At 34.6% G+C, this 17,864-nt stretch overlaps 1 protein-coding gene across 1 annotated transcript in view; it reads right to left on the bottom strand.

The window, feature by feature from the left end:
- Window positions 1-745: 745 nt before the first annotated feature.
- The window catches only part of ZNF569 (zinc finger protein 569), a 47,233-nt gene continuing 30,114 nt past the window's right edge, over window positions 746-17,864 (bottom strand). Inside the window, exons 5-7 of the mRNA XM_063111855.1 lie at window positions 8,756-8,882; window positions 8,345-8,440; window positions 746-3,940 (exon numbers count right to left, since the gene is read on the bottom strand). Coding sequence (XP_062967925.1) covers window positions 2,118-3,940; window positions 8,345-8,440; window positions 8,756-8,882 — 2,046 coding nt within the window. The 3' untranslated portion in view covers window positions 746-2,117. The remainder of the gene's footprint in view (window positions 3,941-8,344; window positions 8,441-8,755; window positions 8,883-17,864) is intronic.

Genomic DNA, 17,864 nt, shown 5'->3' on the forward strand with positions numbered 1-17,864 from the left:
GTTCACAGCCACCAGGCCCTTACCTGGCACACATAACCTTACCAGCATCTGCATCCCCATCTGCAGATCCAGAAACCAAAGAAAGCTCTGTTGAGATATATTGAAATGCCTCCTGCTCCAAAGCTGGTAAATATCCGTGGCTTTACATTAGAATATTAACCACATTTCACAGAATGCATGAATGGTCTCTTTTCATCACGCTGAAACTAACCCAAATATAGGTAAAATTTTTTTCCAAATGGAAAGTCAATTATCTCCCAAATTAAATAATTATTTTGTTTCTTCACTGCTTTCAACTAGGGGAAGAACTTGTGTTTTTTTTTAAACTTGTGTTTAAGATAAAATTATCTTAAAATTTAAAAGTTGGCATCAAATAAATGCCATATGTACTCCCAATTAATTGATGAAGAGAGAGTAAACAAAATAATACTTTGTCTGGCTTTTCTTGTATATAGTGAAGAGAATTTTCTATAAACTTTGAAGATCAAGAATAAGAATCCATTTAAAAATTCTATTAACCCAGGTTTCTCTCACCCATTTGATTCCTATTTTACAAAAATTAGGAAAATAAAGGCAAGAAAATTTTTTAAAACCTCACAATTAATTCTGAATCAGATTTGTTACCACTTTCATATTTGCTTTCATTCTTTTATTAAAGACATATTACTGATAAATATAATAACTCCCACCAAACCTTTCCAACATCCCAAGAGTCTTACATGGATCCATGATCAATACACAATACTGTTCTTTGCACCATTTTATTGTACAAATGTCATAGCATGTTTCATCATGTATTTTGCTTTTTTTTCTCAATATTGTATATTGTGGTCTATCCATGTAACTATAAGTGAATTTTTTATCTTCTTAGTACTGTATAGTATTCTATCATAGAAATAATGACATTGTATTGATCTATTCCTCTACTGATAGAAACATGTTATATCCAATTTAGGCAATACAAACCATGATGTAGTAAATATAGTGACATATATCTCTTTGTGCATATAAGTGGGTGCCTCTGAGGCCAATACACCAAAATAGAATGGATTACTCCATGTTTATGTGTTTTTAAGGAAATCCTGCTACTCTAAAGTAAAATAAATTCTATTTTACTTTCATCATAGTTTTAGAATTTTGTTTTTTATATTCTGGTCTTCAATCTATTTGGATTTTATTTTTCTATGTAGTATAGAGAGCTACCATTGTTTGCTCATATGAATCTTCTATTTATTGAATAGTCCATCCTTTCCCCAGTGATTTTAATAGCACTACCATACACAAAACTCCCATATCTTCTTGGATTTCTATATTGATACTTAGTTTTTTTCCACTGATTCATTCATTTATTCACTCAATAACACTGTTTAAATGACAACAGCTTTAAATAAAGTCTATGATGATATCTAGTAGAGTGTCTTCTCTATTTATTTTGTCAAATTTGTTTGAGCTATTTGTGGTCCTTTGCCTTCCCATATAGAATTTTTCAATCAGTTTGTGAATGAAATTCCTTAAAATATTACTAACTGCTGTAAACTTTGAGTGGGAAGTACACTGAAGTTAGAGATTTGGGAGAGAGCTTACAGTTTTACATTGTCAAGCCTTTTCAGACATATGTCATTTCTCTCCATTTTCAGGTGTTCTTTTGTGCCTTTCATCATGTTTTATAACTTTATATATGTCATAATACATTGTTGCTTATTTTAGATATTTTCTATCCACACATTTTTAAATTAACTATTTCTCATATAAAAGGTTATTTTTATATTTCCTTTTTCTCCCCAATCTTCTTTTTCTTGTTTAGTATATTGGCTAGGAACCAATATTATGTATTATGTTGATATGCTGATAGCAGATATCTTGTTTCAGATTTTAATGAGAATGCTGATTAAATATTATTAATGAATAAGTGTCTGCTGATGGTTTTTGATAATTAGCTTTTTCATTATACAATTTGTCACCTTGGTAAGAATTCTCTAATGTTTCAGAAATTTGTGATTTCTTCAGAAGGCTTTCCCACACACCTAGTTTTCTACTATAGAACCGATCACGTAATATGCAATGAAGTGTTAATTCCTTCTGAAGGCTTTCCCATATTCACAGTATCTATAGGGTTTCTAATGAGTATGAATTCTCTGGTGTCTAACAAGGTGTGACTTTTGGCTGAAAGCCTTGCCACACTCATTGCAGTGATAGGGCTTCTCGCCTGTATGTTTTCTCATATGCAAAGTAAGAGATGAGATTTGAGAGAAGGCTTTTCCACATTTACTACAGTCAAAGGGCTTCTCACCTGTATGACCTCGTATATGTATGGTAAGGGATGAGCTTTGGGAGAAGGCTTTTCCACATTTATTACATTCATACGGCTTCTCACCTGTATGACCTCTCATGTGCACAATGAGGGAAGTTCTTTGAGAGAAGGCTTTTCCACACTCATTACATACATAGGGCTTCTCACCTGTGTGACTTCTCATATGCAAATTAAGCAGTGAGCATTGAGAGAAGGCTTTCCCACATTTGTCACATTCATAAGGCTTTTCCCCTGTGTGACTTCTCAAATGAAGAGTAAGGGATGCAATCTGAGAGAAGGCTTTACCACATTCATTACAATCATAAGGTTTCTCTCCAGTATGAACTTTCTGATGTGTAATAAAGTTTTGCTTTTGGCTGAAGGCTTTACCACATTCATTACATTCATAGGGTTTCTCTCCAGAATGAATTTTTTCATGAGCAATGAGATTTGATTTCTGACTAAAGGCTTTGCCACATTCCTTACATATATAGGGTTTTTCTCCAGTATGAATTCTCTGGTGTCTAACAAGATTTGACATCTGAATGAAAGCCTTCCCACATTCATTACATTCATAAGGTTTCTCTCTAGTATGGATTTTCTGGTGTGTAATAAAGTTTTTCTTGTGGCTGAAGGCTTTTCTGCATTCATTACATTCATAGGGTTTCTCACCAGTGTGACTTCTCATATGTACAGTAAGGGCTGAGCTTTGAGAAAAGGCTTTTCCACACTCATTACATTCATAAGGTTTCTCACCTGTATGAATTCTCACATGTATAATAAGCATGGAAAACTGAGAGAAGGCTTTTCCACATTTATCACATTTATAAGGTTTTTCTCCTGTATGACTTCTCATATGAAGAGCAAGGGATGCAATACGAGGGAAGGCTTTACCACATTCGTTACATGCATAAGGTTTCTCCCCAGTATGAACTTTCTGATGTGCCATGAGGCTTTGCTTCTGGCTGAATGCTTTTCCACACTCATTACATTCATAAGGTTTCTCTCCGGTATGAATTTTTTCATGATCAATGAGATTTGATTTCTGGCTGAAGGATTTCCCACATTCTTTACATGCATAGGGTTTCTCTCCGGTATGAATTCTTTGATGTCTAATGAGATTTGACATTTTAATGAAATCTTTCCCACATTCATTACATTCATAAGACTGCTCCCTACTGTGAATTTTATGATGTTTAATGAGTTTTTCTTTGTGGCTGAAGGCTTTTCTGCATTTATCACATTCATAGAGTGTCTCTCCAGTATGAATTCTCAGGTGTCTGATGAGGTCCAATGTTTGACTGAAGACTTTTCCACAATGATTACATTTAAAGGGAGTTACTACAAGATGGGAAGAGCTAGTGCCATATGATTTTACAGGTTCATTAAATTCACAATGTTCCTTTCTTATAAAGCATTTCTCATTATTACAACAGTAAAAATTATGTTCTAAACACTTTCCAAATAAGTCATATTCACAGAGATTATGTCCAGAAGGAACAAAATCAGAGTTTAGAGGAAATACATTTGCAAATTTCTTATGACAGTCATTGACTTTTTCTTCAGTTAGTGTTTTCTTACATTTATCTTCAACTTGTCCCAAAAATTTGTCCTGGTTTTTTTGATGCTCATCAATTCTCCATATCTCTCCTAAAACAGATTGCAAATAAATATTATTTGTGAACTTTTTCCAATATTGTAACATCAAGACAATTTCAAAAAATCTGTTATTATGGGATTTAAGCCCAGTCTCCCATTATTAAACAAATTTCAAATGCATATACTCCCACTTCCTAAGTTTTGAGATGGAAATTCTAGGAAAAGAAATATAAGTAGAGGCAGATATTTATTAATACAAATAGCTTTGATCATTTTAAATGGAATCCAAAAGAAAACAGACAAACTGCTAGGTAGAAAAAAGGGAGATGCAGAATGTACAAATAAAATAAGAAGAAATAATGATAGAGAAAAAACAAAAATAGGAAGTTAAAAAATCGTAAAGTCATTTTGCAGAATTCCATTGAAACAATTTTTTATAAACTGTTTGACATGAATACTTTTCTGGAAAATTTAAATTACCAAAACTGACTCTAGAAGATGTAGAGAACTTATATGGACCAATTTCCATGAAATGAACAGAAAAATATGAAAAGCAACTAGCTAAAAACATAATGAAAAGAAAAGTCCCAGAGAGATTGACATGGAAATTCTAACAAACATTTAAGGAACAATTCTCACGTTGTGCAAAATGTACAAAAGGAAAATAAAAAAGAATAATTCCCAATTTTTTTGTGTGTGAAACAAACATAATATTAATACTAAAGCCTGACAAAGATGAAACTCCAAAAAAGCAAACTATACACCTATTTCATTCATAAAAACCAATGTAAAAATTCTAAGTAAAATATCAAAATGAATCAGAAGAAAAAAATAATGACCCAGAAGCACATTAAATGTAAAATGTATCATAACTCAGTGGATTGTTTCCAGGAATATAAGTATGTTTCCACATTAGAAAGTCTATTAGTATAAGCAAATATATATTAATAGGTCAAAAGTAAAAAGCCAAAAGTAATCATTTCCACCAATACTAAAAACATGATAAAATTCAACATCTATTTTCCATTTTTTAAAAAAGCCTTTATAAAATGGAAATAGACAGACGTTAAATTGAGAAAAAGTCCACTATACCCCAAACACTAGCACTGCACTTAATAGGAAAAGTACAGAAGCATTCACATTAAAGTCAGGAATAAGAAAAAAGTAGTATCGCCAATATTATGGTAGTACAGTGTAGTATGATTAAATAAGAGAAATAAATCAGAGGTATACAAATTTGGAAAGGAAAGGTAAAATTAACACTACTTGTCAGCAATAAAACTGCTTACCTGAAAAATTATAATAAAAAGTAAGAAATTCTCTAAATTCACTATATGCAAATTAATATTCAGTTTCAATAACCTTCAGATATACAAACAACTATTTAGAAAATATAATAGAAGAAAAAACCACATTTATAATGGCAACAAAAAAATATTAAAAATTAGGAAAAAATGAATAAGTAATGTCTAAAAAACCATAAAAAGACAATTTTAAAATGAACACACAGACTTGAAGAAATAGGAAGGTGTTATGAGTTGAATTGTATTACCTCCACAAATATATTTTAAAGTCCTAATTCCTAGTACCTCAGAATGTGGCCTTATTTGGAAATAGGGTCATTAAAGATGTAATTAGTTAAGATGAGGTCATATGGAATAAGGTAAGCCCCTACTCCAATATGACTGGTATTCGTATAAAAGAATGCTACGTGAAGAGACAGGGACATGAAGAAAATGCCACATTAAGATGGAGACACAGACTGAAGTTATGCTGCCACAATCAAGGAATGTCTGGGACTACCAGACGCTGAAAGAGGTGAGAAAGGATGTGTCCCTGACAGGTTTCAGAGGGAGCATGGCCCTGCTGACACCTTGATCCTTGGTTGTGAACTTTCAGCCTCCAGAACTGAGAATAAATGTCTGTTATTTTAAGTCACCTGTTTATTGTACTTTGTTTTCACACCAAGACAAAAGGCATAATACATTCTTGCAAAAGAACATTCAACAGCATAAAGACGACATTATTCACAAGTTAATCTATAAATTTAAAGTGGTTTCAAGAATAGTGTTTGAAAATACAAGTAATAGCTCAAAGGAAAATGTTACTAGGGGTTGCCACCATAGAGGGGAAGTGGAAGGAGAAAAATTACTTTTCAACACATATCCTCATTTGCTTAAAAAATTTTATACTATTAGCATGTGCTATAAATTCAAAAAAGTAAGTAAATAAAATTGTTCCGAGCACTGTAGTAATCAATAAAATAAGAACAAATAATGGGAAGGTAAAAATTGGATGAAAGAATTGGAACATAAAACTGGAGAAGCCCATCTAGGTTGATTGGATAAGGAGCAAATATAGGAAGCACAGAGGAATTAAAAAACAGTGAGAAGTTGAGGTTAAATATGATATAATAAATACATGAGTATATCTCTGATTCCACCAAAAACTGTACTAATATGAGATAAATAAAAAGTAACAAAGACAAAGACCACAAGAGACAACAACGAATGAAAGATGTAAAGATAATTTTAGCAGATGGAAAGATGATGTGGGACTACTACCTGACAGAAGAACTGAGAAAGCTGAAATCCAAGTGCCTGCAGAGGAAGATGTCAAAAATCAAAACCTGTTACTACGTAACTAAAGAAAGGCTCAGGGATTAGAAAAATCTGGTACCATGGAAGGTGGTAATGAATGGAAGGGCTAAAAACAATAGGACTGATGGGAAGTCTATATGGCAGACAGATGCCTGCACTGTACAACAAGGTACCTATCACTCCTCTACTCTGATTCTGAAGAGATGGGACAGAGAGGCTCTAGAGTCAGGGACACCATGCAAAAGAATACAGTGAAAAAAAAAGTGGCTCAAACATAGGAATAATAAGTGAAAGTCTGTATATTGAAGGGTGAGATTCAGTTCCTTGTTGCTGCTTACTTCCAATGGAAATATGAAAAAATTTTCCCCCTCTCTGCCAGACTGAGGATGAAATGAAGGAAAAACTTCTGTGAAGATATCCTGTAAGCAGGTAAATTTAGGGACTTGATTATAGGCTATAAATGTATAAAATAAGTCAGAATACTAAGCTCTTGGGTCACTTCAGTTACAGGAAAAAAGATAAGCATAATTAAGCAAAAGATATTGAAGGAGAAGGTAAGATCAGGTCATCAGGGTATTATCCAAGCAGAAGTAAAAGAGAATTCCAAGGCAAAACCAAAATATCAAATGTGACAGAAAAGACTTCCTGGTTTAAGATAGTGGGATAAAAAGTCTCTGATACCTTTTCTTCTCTATAGACAGAATGAAAAAGTCATTGATTGTTCAATGATCCAAGGACTTAGCTATAACCCCAATTATAATAAATGAGTTACTGTTGACAAATACAGTGAAGACTGGAACAGGGAGGAAGGATAGCAAGAGAAGACAGCTGTTCCTGGTGACCTTGGGCAGAGCAAGAAGTTGACAGTGTCAAAATAGATATCTAGCTTGAAGGTCAAAATTAATTAACCAGGGCTTAAAACACTGAAATTTGGGAATGTAAACTGATTACAGAAAACTTAATATCCTAATATATGTCAGTGAAGCCAGGACTGAACAAGGAAACATTACAACATACTATCCGTTTAAGAGGAAGTCTGTTGGGGTAAAGGTGTAAGATTCAAAGTTAGGTATTCTTACAGAGGGTGTAAGACTCAGACTCGCACCTGCAGTTCCTTTTTGGATAAGAAGAAATAAAGCCTAAATATATACATACAACCATGTACAATAAAGGGCTTCAGTATGAAGTAGAGATGCATTTCTACAGATTGAGGGTTGGCAAACTTTTTCTTAAAGTGTCAGACAGTAAATATTTTGGGCTTTGTGGGCCACTATAGTCTTTGTCATAACTATTCAACTTTGCCATTGTAAAGTGAAAGCAGTTATAGGCAAGACATAAAGGATTGGGTGTGGCTGTGTTCCAGTAAAACTTATTTACAAAAACAAGTGGCTAGCCTACAAGGCATAGTTTGCTGACCCTGTTCTAGATTGGAGCACTTCTTTTCCTTCCCCAACATTATCTTTCTTAAAATAGCATGTTTAAATAGCATTTTAATAGCATTTCTTAAAAAACTATCCTCAGTCAAAAGGAGATGGACTATAATCAGATCTATAAAATACTAGTACAAGAGAAAAAAGAAAAGATACATGATATAAAGAAAGCAGACAAAAATACAAGCAAAAAATTTATGACACATGGATGATAATCTTGAATAAGTTCTAAGGAAAGAAGGTAAGAATGGTATCTAAAAATGGCAGCTTAGGTTTATGAAGAGTTTACACCAATTGTCACTACAAAAGTCTATGGGCTTTAGAAAAATATATTTGAAGAACATTTCAGAGGGATCAACTACTCCTTGATTAACCATTAATAGGGTCCTGACCCCTCCTCACCTGTCTGGTTACTTCCCACTAACCTGGACAGTGTCTCCTTAATACTTCTTCCTCCACTACCCATGGTTCTTCTTCTTGCTCCAACTTGAAAATCACATCAGGTTTAGTGAGTGGATAGCCTGCCAAAGGGAAGTGACAGATTTGGGCATACGTACTAGGAACAGAGAACCACCCAAGAATTGAGGCTAGTGCAGGGAAACCAGGCTTTCTGAATGACAAGAAATTGTGGCTTCTGGGGGTGCTGCCCCCTGAAACATAACCAAGGATGACCTTTTTCTTTGAAAGCTGCAGCATGGATATTCACATGAACAGAGGCATCTCAAGGCCAAACTCGTCCTAATGTTTAAAAGTTCTATACATTTCAGAAATACTGGGGGGTGGGGGGAAGGTACTTTTATTTCCAGAATTTAAATTATACAGTAAACTACTCTTACCCACTGTGATTAAGTTGTTATAGTTTTCTAGCATCACATTCCGATACAGGTTCCTCTGAGTGGGATCCAATTGCTTCCATTCCTCCTGGGTGAAGTCAACAGCTACATCATTGAATGTCACTGTTCCCTGTGAACAACACACTCCTACTCAATCTGAAGTCATCCATCTTAGGTGATATAGATAAACATACTGAAACTTGTTCTGACATAACTCAGAAGTAAGACATTATATAAAAAAAAAAAAAACAACTTTACCTGGTTTTATTATTTTCTAAAAAAATAAATAAACCATCCTGTTAGCAATATCCTGTCAGTTTCTGTTCATTACTGATTTAGCAAGTATGTATCTTTAACACTACCATGGTTTAAAGAATCTCGGGAACCAATTTATACAGTGTAAAAGTAATGAAAAAAATAAAACTTTACTCAAGTAAGTTGGTACAGGACCTCACTAGATATGAAAGGCAGGAAAAACTGTAAGAAGGATTTTTAACAGAAGCAAAAGCAAGTAGAGAATAATAGACAAAATTTGAAGTATAGTAGGACATCCAATTGGAAATATACATTGATTTAGTAGTTGGATAGAGAGATCAGGAGAAATAAATCTATGGTGGAAATGAGGATTTACTGGCCATCAGTCCATAGTATATCAGCAGCCATGAAAATGGGATCTGATTGCTCAAAGAGCTTACATATATTGAACGAAGAGGGCTACAGACAGAATCCTACATGTAACAAAGAAAGAAAGGATGCTCAAATAAAGATTTATTTTTTAATGGTTAGAATTAGAATTATAACCAAAACTATGAGAAAATAGTATAAAGAAAGCTTTAGAATGAGTTTCAGAAATGAGAAGCTGGTGAAAAATTCCTGAAAGCAATGTGATTTGAATACAGAGATCTAATGTACCCTTCCTAGTTCAAAATGAAATGCCCCAGAGAATATGAATATAAGAAAAAATCTTCAACAGCACTAGAAAAAAGGGGAGCAATCCTTATGTCCTACCTTTTAAGGAATTTCTACCAGAGATGGGGTAAGACAGAAGGAAGTTTCCAATAGCTAACTTACAATTAATGGTTCTAAGCATTTATTTCTAGATACTAAGAGATCCTATGAACATGAACATCCACTAACACTAAGGGTTCTGAGAAAGCTGTGGGACTAATGGAAAATCATCTGTTGAAATCCTTTCCTGCTGAAGATCATGACATTTGAAATAAATGTGTTTAAGAAGCCAAAGGAAGAGAGTCAGGGCAAAAAAACCTCTAAAATCCAAGGGGTTTTAGGATTTTTCCCTTAAGTGGGAGGAAGAGCAAAATAAGCTTGGATAAAGCAGTTGGTGAAGTAGGGCTGAGGAGAAAATGATGTGGAAAGCTGGCCCTAGTATAAAGGTTTCACCAATCACAGTGAACAACAGAGCAAATAAAATGCATTCTTGTTGGTAACTGCCTCAGCCTGAAATTTTTCCTCAGAAAGTTGTATTTTCCTCAGAAAGTCAGATCATTAAACAAATAAATTTTCAAAACCAACACCACTGGGAGGGAGGTTTAGGTGATGGGGAGCAATAATCAGCCACAATATATATCGACAAAATAAAATTTAAAAAAAATAAAATAAATAAAATAAAATAAAATAAAGACTATCATACCAAAAACAAAACAAAACAAAAAAAAACCAACACCACAGGTTTTGCAAGAAAACAAAATTGTACACAGCTCAAAAATGAGAGAATCCAAAAAGAAATCATTAAAATAAATTTGAGGAAAATAAGTAAAATAATTTAGTAAGTGGGAAAGCAGAAATGATCTTAAAATGAGAAATACAGAACTTTATACATAAATCTTCATATTTAAAAGTTGACATTTTAAGAGACAAATGTTTAATAAGTTTAATGAAAAAGAATAAACAAACATCTAAAATTAGGAACTGTTTTAAAAATTTACATTTAAATTTATATATTTTTTTCAACCATATCCGTGGTTGAAATTTTTAAAATTGCAATTAAATGAATAATTGAAAAGAAAACATAAAACCAACATTGACCCCCCAGAAAGGAATCCTAAAGAGTGCAATACTGTAGCACATACTGTTATTCTTTCACTCTTGATTTTTCTTCCTGTCTTCCCAATTTTCAGCCAGGCACATGGACTGCTGAAATAGGTAAGTTTATGATAAAGTTCTAGACAGTGAAATGAAAAGTATTGCATGTAACTACTGGTAAGTGGGCTTAAAGGAACAAATTATACCATTTCTCCCTGGCTTCCTTCTCCCCATTGACTGGTAAGTAAATGTAATGGCTAGAGCAAATATAGCCATTTGGGATAATGAGGTAGAAGCCAACTATTCAGAATGGCAGAGCAATGAAGTAGTAATTTGGTTCTCTGCCCTTTGGAGCTATAAGACCAGCCCTGGTCTACTGGCGCCTGAACTTTAATATGAGAGACAAATAAATTTCTGTCTTATTTAAGCAATTGCTATCTGGGATTTCTATTTCAGGAAGTAAACTATGATATTAACAGATAAAAATGCCCATGACAGAGAAAGAACATTTCAAAGTACTACCTTTGCAGCAGCCATGAAGTTATTCTGCTCAGATCCCCTTTAAGAGAATCTGCTATGAGAAGCATAGTTGGTGAACAGAATCCAGCTGCTCATCCTTTGGTTCTGCTACTGAATTCATGCTGAGGCCACGTTACCTTAACACTGCTCCCAACCAAAGACTGAGCATGGTGAGGGTATTAGATTCTGAACTATTTCTACCTGTCATGGTTTTCCTCTAACAGGAAAGCTTTGGTCAGCAACTCCCCATTGACCTGGATGAGATTTCTCACAGCTGCACAATGGTTGGCAGGAGAAAGAATCAGTAACTTGAAGATAGATCAATAGAAATTATGCAATCTGAAGAAGAAAAATGCATGAAGAAAAATGAATACAGACTCAAAGAAATGTGGGACAAGAAGAGTGTCAAAATATGCAAGATTTAAGTACCAGAAAGAGAGGAGAGAGAAAAAAGGACAGAAAATTATTCAACTAAATAATGGCTGAAAATGTCCTAAATTTAACAAAGAACACTAATATACATATCTAGGAAGCTCAATGAACTCCAAGCAGAATAAATGCAATGAGGTACAAACCTGGACCCATCATAGTCAAAGTGTTGAAAGTAAAGAGAGAGAAAATCTTGAAAGCAACAAGAAAAAACAATTCATGATGTTCAATGCAACCATAATAAAATTAACAGCTTACTTCTCATTAGAAACAATGGAGGCCAAATGGCAATGAGACAATATATTCAAAGTCTTCTAAGAAAAAAAAATCAACAAAGAATCCTATATTTAGTTATCTTTCAAAAATGAAGGTGATTATGCTACATGAAAGAAGCCAGACATGAAAGGTCATATATTTTATTATTCTACTTATATGAAATATTCAGAATAGGTAATATATTTAGAATGGGAAAATTCATCTGAAAGAACATTTACAAAAAGTCCACAGCAAATATCATACTTATTGGTGAGTCATTGAAAATATAACCCTGGAGGTCAAGAATGAAACAAAAATGATAGCTACACCACATCTATTCAATGTCATACTGAATGTTTAGCAACTGAAATAAAGCAAGGGAAAGAAAGGAACATGAGGATTTGAACCGAAAAAAGAAAACTTTATTTGCAAATGACATACTTGTAAGCATAAACATCCCAAAAGAAAAAAAAAAAAAATTGGCAAGCTATTAAATTTCATAAATGAATTTAGTAAGGTCTTCAAATTCAAGGTCGATATAAAAAAATCCAGAGTTCCATTTGTTTCAATTTTAAAAATCCAAAAGATTAAAAATTAAAAGATACCACTTACAATAGCCTCAAAAAAATCATCAAATTCCTAGGAGTAAATCTATAAAAGATATGCAATTGGAAGACCAAATATTATAGAAATCAGTATTCCCTAAATAAATTAATCTACAAATTCAATGTAATTTAAATCAAAATCTCAGGAGTTTTAATTGTGGAACTAAACTAATTCTAAAACTTATAAGGAAATGTAAATAGCCACAAGAAAATAGCTAAGGTAATGCTGAAGAACAAAGGATTTGCACTATCAGATATCAAGATTTATTGTAAAGATACAGTAATTAAGATAGAATGGTACTGATACAAGGAAAGAAAAAGAATATAAAGTCCAGGAATATATATATATTAACATGAATATGTCTTGAAAACACAATATAGAGGGGAAAAAGTGAGTTGCAGAACTGTAAGTCCATTATACTCTCAGTTATCCAAAAATTCAAAACAGAGTAATATTATGTAAGCTTTATACATGCATGGTAAAAATATAAAAACATGGACTCTATGACTATATATGACATTTACAAGACTGTCTCTGGGGAGAGAGTATCTATAATATTCTAATTATTTTATTCTAAAAAAATCCTGAAGCAAAAATGACAAAATCCTAAGTTATATTAATTCTGGATATTGGACATATGGCTGTTTATTACCTTGACCCTCTCTCTTTCTAGTTTTTAAAATAATAAAGAAAAAGAGAAAGATAAGACGAAATAAAATAGTAAAATGGAGCGCAGGGAGAAGGGAAGAGTAGAAGAAAAAGAAAAAGGAAGAAGTAGCTCTTTATTAATTATATTTTTGTGTGTTCTCACTGACTTTCAATTTTATTCTGGCCAATTCCTTCTTTCTGTTTTTCCTATGTTTCTCACTTTGTTTCTGCTTTCTAGAGATGTATATTTGTTCATTTACTTTCATTCTTTTATGTTTATTATCATATTATTACTATCAAGCCTACAGATTTTTTTCTGAGCACTGCTTTATATCCCCTAGCTTCTGACAATGTAATATCCAATCAACATTATTTTTATATGTTGTGTAATATAAATTTTTATGTCCCTTCTGAACTGAAGTGCTTATACTAGTTCAAATTTTCTGATGTGAAAGAATTTTTCTTTTTAATCTTTTATTAGTACCATATTTAATTGCACCATGGAAACATCACATGTATAGTTTTCACTTTTGAAATTTATTGACTTTTATTAAGGTCTAATATGTGGTCAGTTTTTCAGTTTATTTCAGGTCTCAATAAAGGGTACTAATTGTTTCCAGGGTATAAGCTATGTTAATCAATTAGCTCTATCAAATTATTATTGGTAGTTTTGTTTATTTTTTGTCTACTTTATCTGGGCTAAGAGAGATAAATGAAAGTCTTCTATTAATATGTTTCTTCTTATTTTTCACAATGTTACTTATAGTGAATTTTGGTGCAAGTTTATTTGGTACAGAAATAGTCCTAACTATTTATCTGTATCACCTACTGCATCCATCATCATTTTAAAACACCATTCTTTTTATTTGTTTAAAACTTATTGTCATGAATTCTATTTTATCTGATACTAACACATAGACCCTTCTTTATTTTTTTAACTGTCTGATATAGCTTTGTTTAGACAATGATTAAAACTTCTCTAAGTCAAGGGTCTCCCATCTGATAAATGACAGTGTTGAAATAAGTATTATTTTACATTCCCTTTTAATATTTAATAATAGCTCAAACATGAGATTCTTTAAAGAACCCTAGATTCTTAGATAGATTTTGCTTTTCCAATTATCATACATTTATTTACTACCTAAATAGAGTCTGTAAATTGCCTCTGGTGGTTCACTATTTCTAGGAAATATTGCCAGTTCCATATTAGGTTTTTGAGGATTAATATGATATAAAGCAATTTCTGCTGTAAACTCTCTTATCTTGGTTAATGGTGTCACTCACCACCTTTTTCCAAAAATAGAACTGTGGCAGTAAGTTTTGATTCTTACCTCTTCTTTAACACCTAGATACACGTGTCAATAAGTTCTTTTGATTTGGTATCAGCAACACCTCCTAAATCTCAACTCTTCTATGAGTGAAACAATAAGGGTAAGTTACTGAACTTTTTTTTGGTAGCTCACAGGCTATTTTAGTGTCTTGTGTATGTGAGGCTTTTCCTTATGAATATTAATTGCCACTGAAAAACATGAGAAAATTATTCTCATTTGAGCCCTGGAGGTATGGTTTTTTATTCAATAATAAGTTGCTGAGTTACTAGAATGTGCCTAGCACTGGTTAGATACTAAGGATAGCAGTAAGAAAGATAGTGTTCGGGTCCTCTTGGAGTTTACATTCTACTTTGGGAAAACAGAAATGAAAACATAAGTAAATAAGTGAGATAAAATATAATAGTGATGAATTAAGAAAATACAATGAGGTAATGGGTTACAGGGTGACTGGGAAACTATACTTTGAATGTGGTAATTGAAGACGACTTTGAGGAGGCAGCTGAGACCTGAATGATGAGAAGGAATCAGTTATATAAATATCTAGAAAAAGAGCACTTAATGGCACATTCAAAGTTACTAAGGCAGAGATAAACTTGGTCTGCTTAAAAGGGGGAAACAAGTTAGTGTGGCTGAAACATAGTGAATGGGAGACAGTATAGCAAAAGATAATGGTGAAGACATAGGCAGAAGGCATGTCATGAAGAGTTTTGTAAAGGACATTATTCCATATGTAATGGGAAGCCATTAAATAGTTTTAAACACGGAAGTTAATGCCTTAGGTTTTAAATTATCTCTTTGTTTATTCTATGGAAAATGGACTATAGTTGGTCAGAAGTGGATGCAGGGAGATTAGTAGGCAGTTACTAAAGTAGTTCTAGGTAAGTGATGATGTGACCTGGGTTACAAGATCCATGGAAGTGTTGACCAGTGATCAGATTTGAGATATGATTAACCTTTTATAAACTGGACTAATTTGATGGTTAGAAAAAAAATCATCTTATTTGCATTTCATGAGTGCAGCTTAGGCCTCGCAGGACAGTGGTTGAGAACATCAGCTCCACAATCATACTGCTTGGACTGAATTCTGATTCTACTACAACCTTTACCTATAACCTTGAGCAAGCTTCTTAATCCTTTTGAGCTTGTTTCCTCCACTCTCTTCCACAAATCAACCAATTTACAACTATAAAAAAGCAATGACAGCCAAGCTGGTGCCTCTTAGAGCTCAGGGGAAGAGAAGGAGAGACCTACGGGAGTGCATGAAGGCAGGAGAAGCCATGATGAGAGAAAGAAAAAACCACTTCAACTGTTTTGAGCCCCAGCCATGTCCAGGCTGGAGATACTGAGTGCAAGGAGCAGGAGCCATCAAAAACCGCAGCTGTGCCCTTTGGATGAAATTGCTTGGAGGCAGCAGGGGAGAAGAGGGGCCACGGCGGTCCCTAGGCCAGCAAGACCACTGATAGGGTTCCCATGGACCCACATAGGAGTGAGGAGCCACAACGACTGAAGAAAAGGAGATACTCAGAGGCCAGTAAGTTGTATGACCCATCCCATGGGAAGTGTTTGCAGCACAGGCGGTGGGAGAGATGGGCCAATGGGGAGAACACTGGGCACAGCAAGGACAGCTGATCTGTACCCCAATGAGTGAAGGAGCACTCAGAGGAGACTGGTCAGGAATAGAGAATTGCATGGGTACAGTTTGATGAAAAGACTCAGGCCAGACCAGAGTTTCTACACAACACAGGTGCATCAGATCTCTTGAGAGAAGTACCTATAAAGTCAACCATTAAAACCTGAGCTGCATAAAAAGCCTTCCTTAGGGAATCAGCAGCAAAGCAGCAATTTAGCTCAACCATAGAGCTCAAGTACTGGTCCCCACAGGAAGTTCCCCCATTTTAGAAGTAAGCAAAGGACAACAAATCAGTTCCAGTGCAGTTTAAATGGTGCGAACAGCAAATAATCCAACACAGAAATGAAAGAAAAAACAAAGACTAAGAGACTAAGTTTGATATTAATTAGCAAAGGTCTCATTTCACCAAAGAACACCTATAACACCTAGCAGGACCGGAAGTCCCCTGGGCTACCAAGCCAGAAAGGGGGAAGGGCCAGGCACCTCAGCAATGCCCCCTGACACCCACAACCAATCCCAAGGGTGGGGGGCCTCAGGCAGCCTCACGCGACCACTGAGCTGCTGCAGGAAGCGCACCAGGCACTCCTGACCTGGGACAGTGGGGGGCCGAGGGCCTAGGCCACACCTCACTCTGACACCCACAGCCAGCCCAGCACAGCCACCGAGTCGCTGCAGGAAGCGCCTCGGGCTCTCCCAAGTCTGGGTAGTGAGGGGCCTCCGGCTTCTGCCATGCCTCCCCGACATCCATAGCCAGCCCAGTGGCAACCACCAAGCCGCAGCAAGAAGGGCTCTGGTTTCCGAGCTGGGATGGTGGGGAGCAAGGCATTTTGCCACACCCCCCGACATCTGCACCCCAATCAGCAATGACCAAGCCACTGCTGGAAGGCCCCCAGTCTCCCCTGCAGGAATGAGGGGGGTGCCACAGGCCTCAACCCTGCCCCTTCTTCTTCCATCCCATTTACTTCCCCTCTCCCTTCTCCACCTCCCTCCCAACTGCTCCACAACAACATCCTAGAATGTAAAAAATAATGTTAATAAAATTACATTAAAAAAAAACGTAAAAGTTAAATAAATAAATAAATAAAAGCTGACCTTATGATAACCTATGACCCAGCAATTCTTCTTTTGATACATATCCAAAGGAATGTGTACATATGTGCAAAAACAAAAAAAAGACATATACAAGAAAGTTCATAATAACAATATTTGTAATTGATCCCAAATGAAAACTGTCCATCAACAATAGTATGTACAAATAAAATTGTAGTTTTTTCACATAATTGAATAATATACAGCAATGAGATTAACCCAACTACAACTAGATGTATCAATTTATGATGGATGACTCTGACAAACATAGTATTAAACAAAAAAAGCCAGATACAGAGTCCATAAATTAAACAAAGTTAAAAATAGGCAGAAATAATCTTTGGTGAAAGAAGTTGAATAGTGGTTACCCTTGGGGTAGGGTAATGACTAGGAAGGTACAGAAAGGGTCTTCTTGGGTGCTAAAGTAATATTCTATTTCTTGATCTACTGCTTCTGCTGGTTACAAAGGTGTGTCCATTTTGAAAATTAATTGAGTATCCCTGAAGAAGAAACTAGAGATATAGACAACCTGGTGGATAAGGAACCATGGTCAAAGAAGATA

Source organism: Cynocephalus volans, chromosome 10 (assembly GCF_027409185.1).
Source record: "Cynocephalus volans isolate mCynVol1 chromosome 10, mCynVol1.pri, whole genome shotgun sequence".
NCBI classification, from domain to species: Eukaryota; Metazoa; Chordata; class Mammalia; order Dermoptera; family Cynocephalidae; genus Cynocephalus; species Cynocephalus volans.